General features: G+C 40.8%; 1 protein-coding gene across 1 annotated transcript in view; it reads left to right on the forward strand.

Annotated features, from left to right (window-relative positions):
* Positions 1 to 7,416: 7,416 nt before the first annotated feature.
* The window catches only part of slc6a3 (solute carrier family 6 member 3), a 47,276-nt gene continuing 31,290 nt past the window's right edge, over positions 7,417 to 23,402 (forward strand). The window contains exons 1-4 of the mRNA XM_072283025.1: positions 7,417 to 7,711; positions 8,529 to 8,660; positions 9,281 to 9,500; positions 21,940 to 22,078. Coding sequence (XP_072139126.1) covers positions 7,417 to 7,711; positions 8,529 to 8,660; positions 9,281 to 9,500; positions 21,940 to 22,078 — 786 coding nt within the window. The remainder of the gene's footprint in view (positions 7,712 to 8,528; positions 8,661 to 9,280; positions 9,501 to 21,939; positions 22,079 to 23,402) is intronic.

The raw sequence follows: 23,402 nt of genomic DNA on the forward strand, positions 1-23,402 counted from the left end.
AATTAATATAGAAAAGTGATGTTATGTTAATCAATTTTTCTGAAACAATTACCAATAAACATAAGGATAATACACAATTTGTTCTAAATTGAGTTTTCTTTTTTGAAAGAAAAGTATTTGTTGCAATTGGACCTGATAAATTTTCTTGTATACTGGGGTAAAATTTTAGTAATTATATTTCCTTAGTTTTTCAAATTTAAACTAGGTGGGCCCTAAAGACATTAAACATTAGACCCACTATGAATCATCCTACTGCTTGAGCCTACCATGCTATTCATAGTTATAGACACTATGGTGTAGAAACTAGGCCCATTTGATCTTCAACTGGATCATAGCCCTCCATAACCTTCCCATCCATGTACTTATCCAAACTTCTCTTAAATGTTGAGATGGAACCTGCATTCACCACTTTCACTGGCAATTGATTCCACATTCACACCAGCCTACCCTTCTGGTTCCCCTTAAATATTTCATCTTTCACCTTTAATCTGTGACCTCTAGTTTTAGTCTCGCCCATCCTTGGTTGAAAAAGCCTGTTTCCATTAACTGTCTCTACATTCCACAATTTTGTATAGTTATTCAATAAAATTATGGTTATATTTGACTTCTAGGTCATTTTCACATTCAATCACTTGATGCTATTTGCCATGATGAGGCCACACTTAGGGGGAGGAGCAACACCTCATATTCCATCCAGGTAGCCTCCAACTTGATGGCATGAACATTGATATCTCCCTTTGGTAATTTTTTTTCTCTCTCCTGCTTCCCTCTTCTATACCCTACTCTGGCCTCTTTCCTCTTCTCATCACCTACCTATCACTTCTCCCTGGTGCCCTGCCTCTTTCCCTTTCTTCTATGGTCCACTCTCCTATCAGATTCCTTCTCCAATCCTTTGCCTTTCCCATGTATCACTTCCCAGCTTCTTAGCTCATCCCACCCACCTGGCTTCACCTACCATCTTCCAGCTTGTCCTCCTTTTCTACCTCCCTCCCCACCTTTTTATTCTGGCATCTTCCCCCTTCCTTTCCAATCCTGATGAAAGGTCTCAGTCTGAAACGTTGACTGTTTATTCATTTCCTTACATGTTGCTCAACCTACTGAATTCCTCCAGCTTTTTGTGTCTGTCACAGTGGAAGGAATGAATTCTGTCACTCCCTTGTTAATGAGAGAGAGTGCCTGTAGGGACATCAAAAATGTTGGAGTGAACAGTGCTTTTTGAGGTACTAGTGACCATGGTCTCTCTTTGCTGTCACATGGCGGGTGGTGGAATGCAGATGTTTTATGCTCGAATAAGTGGGGGAGGGGGAGTGCTTGATACTGCTTACTTCTGCTTATGTCTGGGAGGGGGGCAGGGGGATTTGGGGTTCTTCCCTTTTTCCTGTCATTCATTCTTTGGGGTTTTTCTTCTGACTCGAGGATGTCTGAGGAGAGAGAGAATTTCAGGTTGTAGATTATATACTCTGATATTAAATGGAACTATTGAACTATCATGTGGCTCTGAATTTGCAGCATCTGAAGAATCTCTTGTATTGTAAATTGATAGTGTCAGTTTTATATAAAGTATGGTGCAAAACTCTTGGATAGCTTGGATGCCTATGACCTTTGCACAGAATTGTATTTGTGAACATGGAATGGAGAGCAGCTGATATGAAATCCATTTGATCATCCTCATCCCACATACCTAGTTGACCAAGATGCCCCTGTAATTTTTCATTACCTTCTACACTGTTCAGCATTCTGATTATTTTCTCAAAACACAGATGAATTGATCATAGTTCTCTGAGTTTTGATCATCTGCTAAGATAATGGATCCTTCCTATTTTTTCCAGTTTTGGGACATCACATTCTTCTTTTAACTCTTAGCCTATTCTGCTGCCAAAGAATACTAAATACTTGTTCCCTGTCCACATCAGTTAAATACTTTGCAATGCTTGAGAAAATAAAACAGAACACAGATTTATTGTATGGATAGATTACAATAGAGAGGAGTTGAGGAAATATATTTTCACCCCAAGGGGTGTTGAGGTCTAAAACTCACTGTTCAAAAGGTAGTCATCATTATCACACTTAAAAAGAACTTGGATATGTACTTGAAAAAGTACAAACTTCGGGGCTATGACTCAATGCTGGCAGGTGTGATTTGGCTGAATAGCTTGTTTGCAATGAACAATGACTCAAAATGTAAAATAAACTCCTTCTGAGTTGTTTTCTATGATTCTACTGTATGCTCAACATATATCCAAGTCTTCTCGAGAAGGAGATCCCAAGGAATCAAAATGCATTGTTTTCTCCTTGTGTCAGTTCTAACTGGCTAGCTCATTGTTTTCCTTTCATTCTCCTTTTCAGTCTGACCTAAAAGGACACCACTCATGTTGTGAATGATCAAGCGAAAGACGAAATTGCCAGACGTACGCAGAAAGTAGGTCAGCACCTGTGGAGAAACAAAAACATTTAATATCAAGTAATTTCTTTTAATAAATGCTGATAAAATATGGCAGACAATTTATGAACAGCAAGCTAGCACAATGCATCAATGACCATGATTTTAGTATTGTATCAATAGAGGGATAAATATTAGCCAGGGTGATCTAGATGAGCTATCATACACTTTATTGTAATAGTAACAAATGATCTTTTCCATTGGAAATCTTGTCATTAAAACTGGTATAGTTTCTCTTTCTAAATGTGACTAATGCCGCAGAGATTGTTCAAGAGTAATTGTGATTTGTGATCACTTAATGATGACCAAACCATGTTTGGCTTTTTCACTGACTTTGTGCAACAGGTTAAGATCATGCTCCAGCAGAGTGTAAACCAAGGTAAAACACCCAGCCCTTGAACATCTACCTGACTGATAGACAACTGGTAAACATACAATTGACAAATGTCACTGTTTTAAGGCTATTTGTGACACATATGATCTCTTGTATCTTTTGAACTTCTCAAAACATTTTCACTTTTATGTTATTAATGTCTTATAACAGTGGCAAATTGGTATATTGATCTCACTGGCCTGGCCAACATTTGACTATTCCTGCCTGTTCTCGAGGAAGAATACTGATCAATATTTAGCACTGTCCAAAAGCAGATCTCCAGTGAGTTCCAGTACAAGCATGAACATAAGAACAATTCTATTGCCATGCTGCCCAAATATCATCTATTCTAACATTTCTGCATACCAAAGAAGTGTCTTGATTTTGTAATAAAAATGTGCTATTAAATTTAAGTTGCCTTGGAATATGGAATTCAGGAATAATAATTGTACAGCTTCCTCTCCTGCATTGAACAGATTGCCTCAACTAATTACGTAATTTTTAAAAGTGGAAAATCAGATGTCATTTGTGCAGGTAATCCTATTTCTATAGCAGGAGACTACAGAGATGCCTTTCATTTGGGTTCATATTCACTGCGAACTCAGGCACTCTCAACCAAATTTCGGCACAGTGAAACACAAACTTCCAATGTCCAAGAATGGAAAAGCCTACAGAAAGTGCTGAATGCTATACAGTCCAGGAAAAAAAACCCTTTCCACCATTGAGCACATCTACAAGTAGTACTGCCAAAAGAAAGCAGCATCTATCATCAAGGACCCCCTACCATCCATCCCACGCTCTCTTCTTTCTGCTGCCATCAAGCAGGAGGTACAGGAGACTTATGTTCTACACCACCAGGTTAGGAACAGTTATTACAATTCAATCATCAGGCTCCTGAACCAACGTAGATAAATTCAATGAACTAATTCCACAACCTATAGACTCACTTTCAAGGACTGCAACTCATGCTTTTAATATTACCTTTTTACATATTTATTTATTATTTTGTTTTTTATTGTATTTGCACAGTTTGTATTTTGCACATTATGTCTTTGTGTAGTTTTTTACTGATTTTTATTGCATTTACTTGTCTTACTGTGAATCCCTGCGAGAAAATGAATCTCATGGTAGAAAACGGTGACCTACCAAAAGTCAAGTTTTTAAGCTCACCATTGGGAGGTGGTGCTTTAGCACTGCTGGCCCACCACCTCGAGGGAGCCTTGGTCATAAGCGGGCGAAACTCCTGAAGACAGGTGGCAGATCAACTGATGATCCCACTGGTGATAGCACAGGACAGTTAACCTCTTAGTCCACGTGTATTTTTTTTTAACTCGTAACTGCATTTATTTGTTTTACTGTGAATCCCTACAAGATTTGTTTTACTGTGAATCTCATGGTAGTATACGATGACCTGGAAGTACTTAGATAATAAATTTTCTTTGAACTTTGAATTCGCTAGTAATGAACACGACAGAGTCACAATCTCCCCTTTCTCCATCGCCCCTTTCCACTATTAACATATTTGGAAATATCAGTTATGATTAGCAATATATAAACTCCATCTTGCCTTCCACAGGAATAAATTTTTCAATTTCCCACTTTCTCCACTTTTACTTTTACCAGTTTTTGTACTCTGGGAAGCTCCATCTCTACTGAAAATCAGTAGGTAAATCAGAAGCTAACTCTTCACTAAAGATCCTTCTTTTCCTCCCTCATATATTGTGACGTTGGACAGAATGTTTAACCCTGAAAAGCCCAGTTAGAATTCCTGCATGAACCAGCCAGAGTCGGATGCCACCCAACAATAATAGATTAAAGTTCACTGCAGCAATTACATTATTTATATGTAAGACAACAATGAATGATTACTTCCTCCATTTCGAAGTTGTATTCCATGTGAATTATAACAGTACAATATGGGCCATTGTAGTTACATAATTAATGATTTCGTCATCTTGTATGTACAAATAAGCCAGAATGCTAATCGTGTTTGATCTAATATTGAATGCCTTTTTTCTTGAACTCGTGTCTATTGGTTCTGTGCGGAGTTGAGCCCTCTCCCTGACACTGCTTTGTTCATACATTATCATGAGTCTCGCCTTTGCTAATTATTTACCACAGCAACAGCTGATGCTATCGATTCATCATTCTGAATTGTAATTCTTGCAATACGTAACGTTGTAAGAATTAAGCCGTGGCCACTAAATAATCCACAGTATATTCGTAGTATAATGGCTGCCTTGTTTGGTGGAAGCTTGGAAGAAAGTGACAAACAGAATATGGGTTATCATGTGTGGATTCGTGCCAATATTTTATACAGGTAAGTACTCAGGACTTAAAGGGGTCGGACAAAGGTCGAAACAGATCGGATGCTCGTGTGTTAATATGAAATTCAAGAAGAAATCTCTATTCAAATATACTTGATAATACTGTTTGAATTTAAAGTTTAAAATAATGAGTGCTATTAAAGGAAAATTTATTGTGCACCATCCAAATCGTACAGACTGTTTTCCCGCCCGGCAGTATTATAGCATATTAAAAATTGTGGGTAATGCAGTTCGGTGCCACGTTTAAAAACATATGCATTATTTAGCTGATGTTAAGTGTGAACGAAAATTAGCTGTAAATTGCACGAAGGGAACAAGAATTCTCGTTCGATCCGTATTTTAAAGTCATTGGTTTCATGTTTGCCAGACAACCAAATGTTAACCAGAAGAAAACTTAAAAAAAATAAAAACCTTTTTTAAAAAACTGCAAAGTTCGAAATGTTACGAATACGTAATTGATTGATTCATTGGTGCTATTCCCGTTTTGAATCCACTATTCGATGTAGGTTAATCAATAACTTAACTTCCTCCGAATCCCAAGTTCACTTCAAATTGGATTTGCATTATATTAAGGATTTCGTTAAATAGATTACACACTGATACACATAAAACGTGCCGTTTTGTCATCTGTGTAGATGTGGGTTATTTTTAATACAGGATGAGCTGTCCTAATTTTAAAAGGCTACAATGAAATCATCATCGTTTGTCTTTGAGGATGCTGCTTGCATGTCTCCAAAATTCTGTCTTATTTTCGTAATTTCCACTGCCTAAGACATTGTTTCTTTTTTAATAAAATTTTAATTTCCACTCAATACTCTAAACAGTAGATACATTGTACTATAGTGGACGTACCATGCCCCTCAGCCAACAAGATGACTTGAAGATATCTATGCACACAATCTCAGATCATCAAGACATGATAAGGTGAATTGTTTCCATTAAAAGAGAGGGATAATCCGTATTAAACGCCAATCATCGTCGGGAGACTGAACATTGCTGATTTTTTTTATTCCAGAGAACTACATTGCTTTCAATTAAAATTGCCTTACAATTGCTGTGTTTTTTTTAATTGCAAGTCCACACCTTCCCGGTGCGTTCAGCGATGTAGCTGTCACTCCGCGGCGGCGTAACCTGCGTCTCATTAATGCAACCTCGTGCCTCTGATACCAAAACCGAAAGGGTTTGAAAGCGACCCCTTTCTATTGTTGCTTTCAGTCAGTCATTTAGCCGGCGAGCTTGTGACAGCTCCTGCCAGCATCTAAGTGGCTCCATCTGACTGGCAAGAATTCCCGACGTTTCGTTTTCCACCTTTGGTTCGCTGTGTACATCCAAGGCTGAAATTGCAGTAACTACAGTCAGTTCTTTGTTATTGTACAGGTGAAGTTGATAATATCTCTTGTCCTTTTTCAATTCGAGCTTTGTTGTATCCCGCAAACTACCAATTATAGAGGAACGATTACACCGGTGTACTGGAGTCGGGAAGAAAACTAATTTGATTATTTTGCTTTCCAAATAGTCGAAATGGATGAACAAGATGTTCTGACGGTGACAACTATACGTTAAAGGCGCCTTTGTTCATGAAACCGTTTACTTTCACATCGCCAACAGATGCATATCTAGAATGGTGAACTGCTCACTTTGTGTTCTAGATTGCAAACAAATTTCTAGATAGCTTTGTTTATTTAAGGAAAAAGCTGTAGATTAGTTTTCTAGTTGAAGGTCGCGCTTCCTGGAAATCGATTCTTAAACCTGTCATTGTTATAAGTTTACAACCACGCCCGCAATATATTTGAGTTACTTTGTGTAAATTTAGCATTGGGTTATTTAAAATATTGCGAACATTTAGAGACAGTATCCAATAATGATGGTGTTAAGTGAATAATGATTAACCGGGAAAATAAAAAAAATCACTGTATTTTGTATTATCAAATGAATCAAAATGTAAACAATACTTACACTATAATGTCCACGATATAAACACAGGCAGTATCGCAGAAATATGTGGAGATTAATACTGTATTCACTCTACAACCGATATGTAAGTCCTTAGAAATCAATCTCACCCTTGCATATTATCGAATTACGCGAGAACACAGTTGATTGAAGTACAAACAATGTAGATCTCTGCCTTTGCTTCTTGATATGTAGGTGCTTTTGGTGACAACTGTTTCCTCCATTGGAATGGTGTCCGTCGCTGATGTGCTCTGTTATTCTTGCCATTGAGGACCATTTGAGGAGTTGTAAGGAGTTGGAGCATCTGAAGAGCTAGAACTCCCATGATCAAAGGGAGACTCCTTGGCCTGATGTCTTCCGTTGTGGCCCCAGTTCAAGAGTTCAACAGGATGGAGACCAAGAAGGTGGAACTGATTCTGGTAAAGGAGCAGAATGGCGTGCAGTTTACCAATTCGACGCTGGCCAGCCCTCCCCAGCCCACTGGGGAGGGAGTCGGTGAGACCCAGGTTAGGCAGACCTGGGCCAAGAAGATCGATTTCCTCCTCTCGGTTGTCGGCTTTGCGGTGGACTTGGCCAATGTCTGGAGATTCCCTTATCTCTGTTATCGCAACGGCGGAGGTAGGAAACGTGGAAAACGCTTGCCCTAGTACTAACCCAAATTTATTGTCTTGTGCACAACTACGGTGAGGTAGAGGTCTAAATAAATACAGCAGCATCACGGGAACGAACAGATTATGAATTGTACATAAAATTATATCATATGTTGCAAAAAGACCGTACAAACGCAGGACCTCAGTGCCCAAACTAACACGCATTGAGACGAGCACATGAAAGTACGAAGCGGTGGTCAGTAGCGGTCCATTGCTACTGATACTTAGCCTCTTTCCTAATCAGCCAAGAAAATATGCAACGTCTTTAAATCAGTGCTAAGAGCATCTCGGATAGGAATGTCCAGAAATAGGCCATTAAATAGAATGATGATTGTTTAATAGCTTGACCGGTTTTCCGAGAGGCTGGTCAGGGGGAGGGGGAGAGAGAGAGAAAGATAGGGAGAGAGAGAGAGAGAGAGGGAGAGAGAGATGTGTGAGACCATTCTCCACACCGGCATACTCCAGTTTTCGATCACATCCTACTTTGTATGAAGTTACTTAAGTGAATCTAGGTTTAGAAACGAATGTTATATTTATATTAGTCGCGATGTATATATAACTTAAAATAAATAATAGCAACGTGGAATTATTTGAAATCCCCCGTACCTGTTGTCCTCGATATCGCACTCGGCCCGCATGTGAGCACGGCTCGAAAATATCGCCTCTCAGGAAGTTCAAAGTAAATTTATTATCAATGTGCGTCTATGTCAGCATACACTGCTACTCTGAGATTCATTTCGCACTGATCCGCCGTGAGTGTGCTAAAGAGATGCTTTTCGTCCCAGGAGCTTTCCTCGTCCCGTACCTGTTCTTTATGTTCATCGCCGGCATGCCGCTGTTTTACATGGAACTGGCTCTGGGGCAGTTCAATCGGGAAGGCGCCGCGGGGGTCTGGAAGATCTGTCCCATATTTAAAGGTGAGCAACTCTTCTACATTTGCAGCAAACTCTGATTTCAACTCCCAGTCATTTCTTATCGGCCTGCGTGAGTAAAAGTTTCGGGGGAATATCGAATGTCGCTTCATGAGACAACCCGGTGTGTTGTGTTAAAGCAGAGTGTTTATTCCCATTCTGCTAAACGCCGGCAGCTGGTGACTGCAGTTATCATTGTTGTTTGCCAACTGCCTTTTATGTCAAATGACTAACAAACACTATTTGCACTAAGAGGTCGCTTTGAGCAGTGAATAGAGCCCAAATGGAAGAAAATCACTTCAAAATTGGTGCTATATAGACACGTGTTCTTGCTAGCTAACAGAGATTTTAAGGCAACAGCCTCACCTAAGTATCAAATGCTGCTGTGAAATACCTGAATGATGCTATTGGTGATAGTGACACTGTAAAAGTCTTCCATCTTATTACACCCTTGTAAACGTCACGCGTGTTTTTTCTCCCTGGTATCCAATTTGCTATTCGTTGTAATATATAAAGAAATGATGATGTTTGAAGTTTTAAGAACAACATTTGGTTTTAGTTTTGAAATGGCAATGCGGGAACCTGCATCAGACCCTGATTCTCCGTGATCTGCTCCGCTGTTTTAGGTGTTGGCTTCACTGTTATCTTGATCGCACTGTATGTCGGCTTCTATTACAATGTCATCATCGCCTGGGCTCTCTATTACCTCTTCTCATCCTTTACAATGGAGCTGCCATGGACACACTGCAACAACAGCTGGAACAGTCCCAACTGTTCCGAGATCACCAACTTTACTCGGCAGAAATACTACGAGTATAAAACCAACCCCGCCGCTGAATATTACGAGTAAGTAGAAACGCTTGGTGGTGATTGCTCTTGGTAATGGAGTACCAATTGCCTGTCATGGCATGGGGCTACTGTTTTTACTGTGCTGTGATACTAGTTCTGATATTGGTGACGATAAAAAAAATGTCACAAGAGAAAAGTAAAAGTGGCAGGCCGACAAATCCAGGGCAAGCATTAAAAAGGGCCACTTTTCAACATAATTGTATAAGGGCTAAGAGAGTTGTAAAAGAGCACCTGAAGGCTTGTGTGTGAATGCAAGGAGCATTCGTAATAAGGTGGATGAATTCAAAGTGCAGATTGTTATTAATGATTATGATATAGTTGGGATCACAGAGACATGGCTCCAGGGTGACCAAGGATGGGAGCTCAATGTCCAGGGATATTCAATATTCAGGAGGGATAGACATGAAGGAAGGGGAGGTGGGGTGGCGTTGCTGGTTAAAGAAGAGATTAATGCAATAGAAAGGAAGGACATAAGCTGGGAAGATGTGGAATCGATATGGGTAGAGCTGCGTAACACTAAGGGGCAGAAGACGCTGGTGGGAGTTGTGTACAGGCCACCTAACAGTAGTAGTGAGGTCGGAGATGGTATTAAACAGGAAATTAGAAATGTGTGCAATAAAGGAACAGCAGTTATAATGGGTGACTTCAATCTACATGTAGATTGGGTGAACCAAATTGGTAAAGGTGCTGAGGAAAAGGATTTCTTGGATTGTATGCGGGATGGTTTTTTGAACCAACATGTCGAGGAACCAACTAGAGAGCAGGCTATTCTGGACTGGGTTTTGAGCAATGCGGAAGGGTTAATTAGCAATCTTGTTGTGAGAGGCCCCTTGGGTAAGAGTGACCATAATATGGTGGAATTCTTCATTAAGATGGAGGGTGACATAGTTAATTCAGAAACAAAGGTTCTGAACTTAAAGAGGGGTAACTTTGAAGGTATCAGACGTGAATTAGCTAAGATAGACTGGCAAATGACACTTAAAGGATTGACGGTGGATATGCAATGGCAAGCATTTAAAGGTTGCATGGATGAACTACAACAGTTGTTCATCCCAGTTTGGCAAAAGAATAAATCAAGGAAGGTAGTGCACCCGTGGCTGACAAGAGAAATTAGGGATAGTATCAATTCCAAAGAAGAAGCATACAAATTAGCCAGAGAAAGTGGCTCACCTGAGGACTGGGAGAAATTCAGAGTTCAGCAGAGGAGGACAAAGGGCTTAATTAGGAAGGGGAAAAAAGATTATGAGAGAAAACTGGCAGGGAACATAAAAACTGACTGTAAAAGCTTTTATAGATATGTAAAAAGGAAAAGACTGGTAAAGACAAATGTAGGTCCCCTACAGACAGAAACAGGTGAATTGATTATGGGGAGCAAGGACATGGCAGACCAACTGAATAATTACTTTAGTTCTGTCTTCACTAAGGAGGACATAAATAATCTTCCAGAAATAGTAGGGGACAGAGGGTCCAGTGAGATGGAGGAACTGAGCGAAATACATGTTAGTAGGGAAGTGGTGTTAGGTAAATTGAAGGGATTGAAGGCAGATAAATCCCCAGGGCCAGATGGTCTGCATCCTAGAGTGCTTAAGGAAGTAGCCCAAGAAATAGTGGATGCATTAGTGATAATTTTTCAAAACTCGTTAGATTCTGGACTAGTTCCTGAGGATTGGAGGGTGGCTAATGTAACTCCACTTTTTAAAAAAGGAGGGACAGAGAAACCGGGGAATTATAGACCGGTTAGCCTAACGTCGGTGGTGGGGAAACTGCTGGAGTCAGTTATCAAAGATGTGATAACAGCACATTTGGAAAGTGGTGAAATCATCGGACAAAGTCAGCATGGATTTGTGAAAGGAAAATCATGTCTGATGAAACTCATAGAATTTTTTGAGGATGTAACTAGTAAAGTGGATAGGGGAGAACCAGTGGATGTGGTATATTTGGATTTTCAAAAGGCTTTTGACAAGGTCCCACACAGGAGATTAGTGTGCAAACTTAAAGCACACAGTATTGGGGATAAGGTATCGATGTGGATGGAGTATTGGTTAGCAGACAGGAAGCAAAGAGTGGGAATAAATGGGACCTTTTCAGAATGGCAGGCGGTGACTAGTGGGGTACCGCAAGGCTCAGTGCTGGGACCCCAGTTGTTTACAATATATATTAATGACTAGGATGAGGGAATTAAGTGCAGCATCTCCAAGTTTGCGGATGACACGAAGCTGGGTGGCAGTGTTAGCTGTGAGGAGGATGCTAAGAGGATGCAGGGTGACTTGAATAGGTTGGGTGAGTGGGCAAATTCTTGGCAGATGCAATTTAATGTGGATAAATGTGAAGTTATCCACTTTGGTGGCAAAAATAGGAAAACAGATTATTATCTGAATGGTGGCCGATTAGGAAAAGGGGAGGTGCAACGAGACCTGGGTGTCGTTATACACCAGTCATTGAAAGTGGGCATGCAGGTACAGCAGGCGGTGAAGAAGGCGAATGGTATGCTGGCATTTATAGCGAGAGAATTCAAGTACAGGAGCAGGGAGGTACTACTGCAGTTGTACAAGGCCTTGGTGAGACCACACCTGGAGTATTGTGTGCAGTTTTGGTCCCCTAATCTGAGGAAAGACATCCTTGCCATAGAGGGAGTACAAAGAAGGTTCACCAGATTAATTCCTGGGATGGCAGGACTTTCATATGAAGAAAGACTGGATGAACTGGGCTTGTACTCGTTGGAATTTAGAAGATTGAGGGGGGATCTGATTGAAACGTATAAAATCCTAAAGGGGTTGGACAGGCTAGATGCAGGAAGATTGTTCCCGATGTTGGGGAAGTCCAGAACGAGGGGCCACAGTTTGAGGATAAAGGGGAAGCCTTTTAGGACCGAGATTAGGAAAAACTTCTTCACACAGAGAGTGGTGAATCTGTGGAATTCTCTGCCACAGGAAACAGTTGAGGCCAGTTCATTGGCTATATTTAAGAGGGAGTTAAATATGGCCCTTGTGGCTATGGGGGTTAGGGGGTATGGAGGGAAGGCTGGGGCGGGGTTCAGAGTTGGATGATCAGCCATGATCATAATAAATGGCGGTGCAGGCTCGAAGGGCCGAATGGCCTACTCCTGCACCTATTTTCTATGTTTCTATGTAATTTAGGAATGAGGTCAGGGGTAGTTTAATAGGGGTTGTAATTCCGAGCCAGTGAATGACAGCTGGTAAGAGGCACTGGCTTTTCTGGCATGCATATTAAAAGAACAACGATAAGGTTATCCCCTCTTTCTGTCTCTTGGCATCACAACTTGTATTTTTACTCAGAGAGTGGTTGGTGCGTGGAATGCTCTGCCTGAGTCAGTGGTGGAGGTAGATACACTAGTGAAATTTAAGAGACTACTAGACAGGTATATGGAGGAATTTAAGGTGGGGGGTTATATGGGAGGCAGGGTTTAAGGGTCAGCACAACAATGTGGGCCAAAGGGCCTGTACTGTGCTGTACTATTCTATGTCAGGTAATAGGCAGTACCCCGGTGGCTGTGCCCCTTAACAACAAGTACTCCTGTTTGAGTACTGTTGGGGGGGAATTCTCCATTAAGATGGAGAGTGACATAGTTAATTCAGAAACAAAAGTTCTGAACTTAAAGAGGGGTAACTTTGAAGGTATGAGACGTGAATTAGCTAAGATAGACTGGCAAATGACACTTAAAGAATTGACGGTGGATATGCAATGGCAAGCATTTAAAGGTTGCATGGATGAACTACAACAATTGTTCATCCCAGTTTGGCAAAAGAATAAATCAAGGAAGGTAGTGCACCCATGGCTGACAAGAGAAATTAGGGATAGTATCAATTCCAAAGAAGAAGCATACAAATTAGCCAGAGAAAGTGGCTCACCTGAGGACTGGGAGAAATTCAGAGTTCAGCAGAGGAGGACAAAGGGCTTAATTAGGAAGGGGAAAAAAGATTATGAGAGAAAACTGGCAGGGAACATAAAAAAGGACTGTAAAAGCTTTTATAGATATGTAAAAAGGAAAAGACTGGTAAAGACAAATGTAGGTCCCCAGCAGACAGAAACAGGTGAATTGATTATGGGGAGCAAGGACATGGCAGACCAACTGAATAATTACTTTGGTTCTGTCTTCACTAAGGAGGACATAAATAATCTTCCAGAAATAGTAGGGGACAGAGGGTCCGGTGAGATGGAGGAACTGAGCGAAATACATGTTAGTAGGGAAGTGGTGTTAGGTAAATTGAAGGGATTGAAAGCAGATAAATCCCCAGGGCCAGATGGTCTGCATCCCAGAGTGCTTAAAGAAGTAGCCCAAGAAATAGTGATCATTAGTGATAATTTTTCAAAACTCGTTAGATTCTGGACTAGTTCCTGAGGATTGGAGGGTGTCTAATGTAACTCCACTTTTTAAAAAAGGAGGGAGAGAGAAACCGGGGAATTATAGACCGATTAGCCTAACGTCGGTGGTGGGGAAACTGCTGGAGTCAGTTATCAAGGATGTGATAACAGCACATTTGGAAAGCAGTGAAATGATCGGACAAAGTCAGCATGGATTTGTGAAAGGAAAATCATGTCTGACGAATCTCATAAAATTTTTTGAGGATGTAACTAGTAGAGTGGATAGGGGAGAACCAGTGGATGTGGTATATTTGGATTTTCAGAAGGCCTTTGACAAGGTCCCACACAGGAGATTAGTGTGCAAACTTAAAGCACACGGTATTGGGGGTAAGGTATTGGTGTGGGTGGAGAGTTGGTTAGCAGACAGGAAGCAAAGAGTGGGAATAAACGGGACCTTTTCAGAATGGCAGGCGGTGACTAGTGGGGTACCGCAAGGCTCAGTGCTGGGACCTCAGTTGTTTACAATATATATTAATGACTTGAATGAGGGAATTAAATGCAGCATCTCCAAGTTTGCAGATGACACGAAGCTGGGTGGCAGTGTTAGCTGTGAGGAGGATGCTAAGAGGATGCAGGGTGACTTGGATAGGTTGGGTGAGTGGGCAAATTCATGGCAGATGCAATTTAATGTGGATAAATGTGAAGTTATCCACTTTGGTGGCAAAAATAGGAAAACGGATTATTATCTGAATGGTGGCCGATTAGGAAAAGGGGAGGTGCAACGAGACCTGGGTGTCGTTATACACCAGTCATTGAAAGTGGGCATGCAGGTACAGCAGGTGGTGAAAAAGGCGAATGGTATGCTGGCATTTATAGCGAGAGGATTCGAGTACAGGAGCAGGGAGGTACTACTGCAGTTGTACAAGGCCTTGGTGAGACCACACCTGGAGTATTGTGTGCAGTTTTAGTCCCCTAATCTGAGGAAAGACATCCTTGCCATAGAGGGAGTACAAAGAAGGTTCACCAGATTGATTCCTGGGATGGCAGGACTTTCATATGAAGAAAGACTGGATGAACTGGGCTTGTACTCGTTGGAATTTAGAAGATTGAGGGGGGATCTGATTGAAACGTATAAGATCCTAAAGGGATTGGACAGGCTAGATGCAGGAAGATTGTTCCCGATGTTGGGGAAGTCCAGAACGAGGGGTCACAGTTTGAGGATAAAGGGGAAGCCTTTTAGGACCGAGATTAGGAAAAACTTCTTCACACAGAGCGTGGTGAATCTGTGGAATTCTCTGCCACAGGAAACAGTTGAGGCCAGTTCATTGGCTATATTTAAGAGGGCGTTAGATATGGCCCTTGTGGCTACGGGGATCAGGGGGTATGGAGGGAAGGCTGGGGCGGGGTTCTGAGTTGGATGATCAGCCATGATCATAATAAATGGCGGTGCAGGCTCGAAGGGCCGAATGGCCTACTCCTGCACCTATTTTCTATGTTTCTATGTTCTATTTTTTTCATTTTCGTTTACTTTGTTCCTTCTTTCTCTGTCTATATTTCAACTTTCATGACCATTGCTTCACAAACCTCCTTGTTCTGACTACTTTTCATATAGCATTCTACTGTATATATATATTACTAATATATATCATCTGTACGTCAGTTTTGGTTCGTGGGAAGTTTTTCATTGATTAAATTGTATTTCTTTGTCCTGCTGTGAATGGCTGCAAGAACATGAAACTTGGAAGAAAACTGTATATTTGATAATAAATTTGCTTTCTACTTCAATCATTCTATGAGCTTTCTTCCCCCTGTTCATAGCTCATGAATATTGATCATTACTCCAATGTATTTTGTTTTCTTCTTAATTCTAACATTGGCTACATCCAGAATGACAGTGTAGTGACATAATGCTTAGAAAGCCTCTAAGGAGCTGCTACATTTAAAGAAAGTTTTAAATTCCCTGAGCAATCAGGTCTTTTTCAAGGGCAACCTGATTTGTATAAGTACCATCAGTTTGCACTCTAGCAGGTATGGAACCAGCATCCGAGCTGGATGAGAAGGTTGCTTATGTCGTTCCAAAATCAGAGGGAAAAAAATGCAAAGTGGAAATAGAAGGCCTTGTTTAGGTGAAAGAGCATTTGGGAAGGTAGCTATTGAGAGGTGTAACAATAAGCTGCATGAATCTGAAAAGAACAGAGCATGCAAGAGTAAGGGACCACTTGCAAATGAAGTAAGCAGAAAGAAGTTCTTTCTCTTTATCTATATTATTCAGGGCTCCTTATCTGAATGTGTACATTCATTTATATTAAGGCATCCGTTAGTCTTGCAAGACCATGGATCTGTGCCTGGAAAGTCTTCACTCTCCAGGGCGCAGGCCTGGGCAAGGTTGTATGGAAGACCGGCAGTTGCCCATGCTGCAAGTCTCCCCTCTCCACAACATCGATGTTGTCCAAGGGAAGGGCATTAGGACCCATACAGCTTGGCACCAGTGTCATCGCAGAGCAATGTGTGATTAAGTGCCTTGCTCAAAGACACAACACGTTGCCTCGGCTGGGGCTCGAACTCACGACCTTCAGATCGCTAGTCGAATGCCTTAACCACTTGGCCACGTGCCCACACTTTCATAATACCAACGTATAATGAAATGGAAGAGGTAGCAGCAGAAATGGAAGTAAATGGTTCTGATCAACAGCCATTTCAGAGTTAGGTTTGTTGGGACCTGAATAAGGATACATGGCATATCTGTAGGATAGACAGGATGAGAAAGGAGATGGAATAGTTCTACTAGCAAAGGAAGAGATGGGAAATTGGCTCAGAAGCTACAGATGCAGAATCAATTTGGGTGGAGTTCTGAAATAGTAAGGAAAAGAATTCACTGGTTGCTGTAGTATATGGAAACCTTACAATAGTTATACTTTGTGATAGAATATCAATTGAGAAAGAGGAAGGGGCTGGAAGAAATGGACTGCAATAAGTCCATAAAGCATAGGAGCAAAATTAGACCATTCGGCCCATCGAGTCTGTTCAGCCATTCAGTCATGAGTGATTTATCATCCCTCTCAACCCCATTCTCTGCCTTCTCCTGTAAACTTTGATACCCTCACTAATCAAGAACCTATCAACCTCTGCTTTAAATATATCCAATGACTTGTCTTCCACAGCCATCTGTGGCAATGAGTTCCACAGATTTGCCACTCTCTCGCTAAAGGAATTCCTCCTCATCTCTGTCCTATGGGACATCCTTGTATTCTGAGTCTGTGCCCTCTGATCCTAGATACCCCCACTATAGGAAATATCTCCTCCACATCCACTTTACCTAGGCCTTTCACTATTTGATAGATTTCAATGAGATTCCCCCCTCATTCTTCTAAACTCCAGTCAGTACAGGGCCAGAGTCAACATACTCTCCTCGTGTGTTAACTTTTTCATTTCCAGAATAATTCCCATGAACCTCTCCAATGCAAGCTCCTCCTTTCTTAGATAAGGGGCCCAAAATAATAATAATAATCATGGATCATTTTAATTATATAGATTGGACAAATCATATTAACAAAGGTAGGTAATGAAGGTGTTTTGAGGAATGTATCTGGTATAGTTTCTCAGAGCAATATGTTGAGGAACCAACTAGAGAAAGGTTATTCTGGACCTGGTGTTGTGTAACAGGATTGGATAAATTAATGTTTTCACACTGAAGGATCCTTGAGGAAGGAATGATCATAGCATGGTAGAATTATAAATTCAGCAATTCAGCAATGAAGGTAGTGTCCTAAAACTAAGTGAAGGTAATTAAAATAGTATGAGGAGAAAGCTGGCTGAAGTGGATTGGGAAAATAGATTATAAATCATAGATTAAAATGATAGATGAGTAGTTGGAAGATATTTATTTCACAATTTTTGGCATTTGAGAATAAAAGGTTCTATAAGATGTGTCCACCTGTAATTCTGAGGCAGTAAATGAAGGTTGGTAAGAGGCATTAGTCTTTCTGGCATGTGTATTAAGAGAATAATGATGTCCGTATGATAAGGCGATTCCCTCTCTCTATCTCTTGGCATCACAACATGTGTTTTCAATTTTTTCATTATCTTCTCCTTTCAAAATGCACACAATATGATCAGTAGCAAATTAAATAATTATGAATATATTTTATAAACTAGCAAAGGTTAATACAAAAATGTAAAGAGAAAAAAAGTAATGAGAGTAACCTAGCAAATAATATAAAACCAGTCTGTAAGTGGTTTTACAAGAGGGAAGCTGAATCAGTATGAATAACATCAACTCTGAACTAATGCCCCAACCTGTTGGCTTTTCAAGGACTTTACAATTCATGATCTCAGTATTACTTGTTTACTTTTTTTTTGTATTTGAACAGTTTGTCTCTTGCACAATCTATGTGTGTAATTTTTCATTGATTATATTGTATTTCTTTGTTCTACTGTGAATGCCCACAAGAAAATGAATCTCAAGATGGTATATGGTGGCATGTATATATACTTTGACAGTAAATTTACTTTGATTACTGGTCATACAAAGTCTCTCGAAAGTCCCATCATCTCACACAGACGGTGAACCTCCAGCGCCGCAAACTTGCCCATGCAGCATCCTGGAAGCATCCAACCACAGTCCGACTCCGAGTCCATCCGAAAACTCCGAGCCTCCGACCAGCTCTCCGACACTGAGCACCAAGCACCATCTCTGCCGAGCGCTTCGACCCCGGTCCGGCCGCCGAGCAACAAGCAAAGTCAGGGATTCGGGGCCTTCCTTTCCAGAGATTCTTGATCGCACAGTAGCAGCAGCAGTGAAGCAGCCATTTTCAGAAGTTACTCCAGGTGTTCCTCCGTGCTTCTCATGGCTGTCTCCATCAAATCCAGATTGTGCACGGCCCCCCTAGTTAACACATACGATATTCATTCGGAACTGCCACGCGCACTGCATTGCGCCGCCATCTTCTCCTCCCTCCTTCCCTCCAAATTATTGCTATCACTAAAGAAAAAGTACAAGCTGAAGTAATGGGGTTTAATAGGTCCCCATGGATCTAATAATCTGCATCCTCGGGTCAGCAGAGATGGTGGATGTGTGTAGAAATCCTTGGATTCTGGGGGAAAAGCTGGAGGATTGGAAAGTCATTAATGTAATTTCATTATTTGGCAAAGGAGTAAGTCAGAAAGCCAGACACTCTGTATACCTGTCATTGGGGTTTGGGGGTGGGGGAGAAGGAATGCTGGGATTGCTCATCCTCGGTAGTAGAAGTGGTTGGTCTGCCAGGTACCTTCAGAGTAGCATAGACAAATATTTGCAACGCGTTTTGTATATTGTTCAAATAGCAGTCAATGTTATGAGGACTTGGAATGATTGATAGGGTGTAATCAAACAGGCTGCTTTGTCCTGAATGGAGGTGAGCTTCCTGGGAGCTGTTGGATCTGAACTTGCGCCTTGTAGGAAGTGAGTCACTCACCATGGGATTCCCCGCATCCGGTCTTCTCTGGTACACCAGGCTGAGCTTTCAGTAGATGCTGATCACCTGGATGTTGAAAGTGGAAGACCTGGTGATGGTAATTTATTTGAAAATCAAACAAGGCTCGGTCTTGTTTGAAGTGGTAATTTTCTGGCATTTTAGTGACATGAATGTTACAATGCTACTCCAGCCATGGCCTGGATGTTGTCTAGGTCTTGCTGCATGCAGGTATTTACAGAGGAGCTGTGAATGGAATTAAGAACTGTGCAGTAGTTAGTGAGCATCCCCACTTTGGTCAAGTTATTGGGTATATTGAAAGTGGAGCTTGAAAGATTCTTGATGAGTAAGAGTGGGGAGAGGAACTCCTGCTTTGGTGCCCTGGAACTGGGAACATTGAATCAAATAACCGTAACCAACTTCCCTTGGGGTGTTTGCACTCGAATGCCCATTGAGTTCATTTTTACAATGCTCTTTGATGCCATTTCGATCCAATGCGGCCCTGATGACAAGAACAGTCATTCACTTCTCACCCAAACTTTTGGAGGAACTCAACAGGTCAGACAGTATCTGTGGAGGGGAATAAGCAGTCAATGTTTTGGGTCAAGACTCTTCATCAGGACTGGCTCAATATGTTTACTATCATAAGCATGAATTTATTTTCTACATTTTATCAACTGAAGGTGTTACAGAAACAGAAGTTGATCTGTTTGCTATAGGGTAAATGGACAAGTTGTTGCTTACAATTCTCATAAGTGCTTCAACAGGTAATGTGCTTATAGACTGAAGTACATATACAAAAGAGATGGAATTCTGTGTCTACTAGTTTCAAAAACAAAATTGTGTGATTTTATGAAAATCCTGAAGTTTTATAAATTGGTAATTTGTAAGTTTGAATCAAACTGGAGAAAGATAATAGCAGATTGAAGAGATGCAATGATTTTTACAAAAGAACAGTTACCAGACACATTTATAAAACATAAATAAACTGAAAGATATTAGACAAAATTCAAGGATTTCCAGTGAAATCTCACAGGGAGAAAATGCTCAGATTTTCTGATTCTTTGAGTCACCATCCAGAGGCAGAGAGGCAGATGGTTTGACTATTTCAGTGTTCAGCAAATTGCACACAAAGTGAATGGGTGAAGTTAACTCATTCTATTCCCACAAAAAAAAAGTGAGGTAGGGAGTCATTGGGTATATTAAAAGCAGAGATTGATAGGCTGTTGATTACTAAGGGCATCAATTGTTACAGGAAGAAGGCAGTAGAGTGGGATTGAGAGGGATAGTAAATCAGCCATGATGGAATGGAGGAGCAGACGCCATGGGCTAAATAGCCCTATTCTGCTCATGTGTTTTATGGTCCTATGGAATCTGTAAAGAAAGAGGAAGGGATGTGGCGAGTTCCCACTAATTTGGCTGAGTAGAATTTTAGACTGCAGGTTGAGGGACAGTCACCTAAAGCTATTGAGGTATTTTTCTGAGAGGGTCTCCTGGGCTTTTGACTGCAATGCCTGAGTGGAAAGCAGTGGTACCTGTCATACTAAGCCAATTGAAGGCCAGAAGAGGCTTGTACATTGTATCACCCCCTTCAAAGGGTTCATACTTCTACAGCACCTACCCTACTGCAAGGGAGCTTTCTGCTTAGTCCTCATATTCAAGGTGCTGTTGCTGTCCAAAATACTTCGGGACTACCTGGTGCAGAGTCTGCTGCAAATTGAAATTCATGCTTACTGATAAATTTATACCAATCACGTGTGTGTTTACCCTGAAGAATGGAGATGAGATGTCTCAAGGTACATGTCATGAATTAATCTGAAGAGACTGCAGATGCTGAAATCTAGAGCAATGCACAACACAGGAAGAACTCAGCAGGTCTGGCAGTATCTGTAAAAGTGCTGACTGTCCATTTCTCTTCCCAGATGCTGCCAGACCCGCTAAGTTCCTACAACATTTTTTGTGCTGCTTTTCAAGAATGCTGAGTTTTCAGCAGGTCTGTTGATTTTTAGAATTGGCTTCAAATAAAAAAGTGTTTTGATGAAGTTATTTGTACAATTTGAAATGAAAGGAGCTGCATTTTCTTAAAATAAGCTAGTACTAATTTCCATAGTGTTTCAAAATTTTGTAATTTGTCCCTCTCTCTGGAGAGTGAAGGATCAAACATTGTAAATTATAATGCAAATCAATCATTCATTCGATGTTATACGTCATGTCATTATGATGTAGCCAATCATGGTCTGTCCATGACCATGATTGTTCTTGGAAAATTTTTCTGCAGAAGTGGTTTGCCATTGCCATCTCCTGGGCGGTGTCTTTACAAAACAGGTGACCCCAGCCATTATCAATACTCTTCAGAGATTGTCTGCCTGACATCAGTGGTCACATAACCAGGACTTGTAATATGCACCAGCTGCTCACACAGCCATCCACCACCTGCTCCCATGGCATCACATGACCTTGATCATGGGGCCAAGCAAGTGCTACAACTTGCCCAAGGGTGCTAGCTGAGGGAAGGAGCAACTTACACCTCCTTTGGCAGAGATGTATCTCCACCTCGCCACCCAAAAATTAATGATCAGGTTTGTGATCACCAAATTCAAGTGCAGAATAATTTTTAAACTATTCTTGTCTGTGTAAAGATAGTTGTTGTTGTTTCTGAACAGGCGTGGAATGCTTCATCTTCACGAAAGTACGGGGATCCATGACATCGGCAAGCCCAGGTGGCAGCTCACCTGTTGCTTATTTGTCGTTATTGTGATCCTTTACTTCAGCCTGTGGAAGGGCGTTCGAACATCTGGCAAGGTGATCTCATTATTCCATTCTATTCTACCATTGCACTGACATCTAGATTCAACTAGCTACATAAAAGGTAGATTAAACTTAATACAGAAGCTGGAAATCCACAGCAACACACACAAAATGTTGGAGGAAATCAGCAGGCCAGGCAGCATCTACAAAGAAAAATGAGCAGTTGATGTTTCTGTCCAAGACTCTACATCAAGACTGGAAAGGAGAGTTCCACTCTCCTGGCCGCTCCCAGTGACCCTGCAGCTACCCTTTAAAAATATCTGAATCTGTCCCCACTAATCCAGTCAGCAATGGTTTCAAGACAGTGTGTCAATGCATTTTTCCTCACTTAACTCTTAGTTCTTTTACCTATTATTTTAATGTCTTCTTTTTCCTATCTTCTTTGTCAATAGGAACAGTCTTTCTTCTATCTATTCTCTGCTTGTTTCTGAATAGCTCTACTAATTCTCCTCCTAACCTCCTCTCTCTCAGGAAGAACAATGCCATATCTTCTCATCTGTCTCCACAACTTACCTTTGAGCACATTTGCATGAAGCGTTGTCGTAAGAAAGCTGCGTCCATCGTCAAGGGCCCCCACCATCCAGGTCTTGCTCTATTCTCACTACCACCATCAGGCAGGAACTACAGGAGACTAAGATCCTACACTAGCAGTTATTACTCCAAAATCATCATGCTCTGAAACCAGTGTAGAAAACTTCTCTCACCTCAGCTCTGAACTAATATCACAATGTACAGACTCGCTTTCAAACACTCTACATTTTATGTTATCAGTAATACTTATCTTTTATTTTCAAAGTTTGTCGTCTTTTGTACATTGATTGTTTATCAGTCTTGTTTAAGTATAGATTTTTATAAGTTCCATTGAATTTCTTTATTTTTCTGTAAATGCTTACAAGAAAATGTCTCTCAAAGTAGTATACAGCAACAGATACATACTTAGACAATATTTTGACTTAACTAAAGCAGCCATGATTCTTGGAATCATTTTGGTAAATTTCTCCTGTGTTCTCACCAAACAATCATTTTCTAAGGTGTGATTCCACAAAGCTCCAACTGTACTTCAGCCACTGTTTATGAATGACCACTGTGACTTCTTCACTCTCTACTCTTTACCACCTTACGCTTTTTATTAACAACCAATGCCCAACAACCAACGTTGGTTGTCTCAATCTGGCCTGCTATTTACAATGAAATTTTTATATAAACCCCAAATATCTGTTCTTGCACCTTGTTTAGAATTGTGTTGTCTAAGTTTTATTGCTTTGTCTTATTCTTCCCATTAAAATGCAACAGTTCCCATTTCTTAGTATTAAACTTC

The sequence above is a fragment of the Mobula birostris genome, chromosome 19 (genome assembly GCF_030028105.1).
Source record: "Mobula birostris isolate sMobBir1 chromosome 19, sMobBir1.hap1, whole genome shotgun sequence".
Taxonomy (NCBI): domain Eukaryota; kingdom Metazoa; phylum Chordata; class Chondrichthyes; order Myliobatiformes; family Myliobatidae; genus Mobula; species Mobula birostris.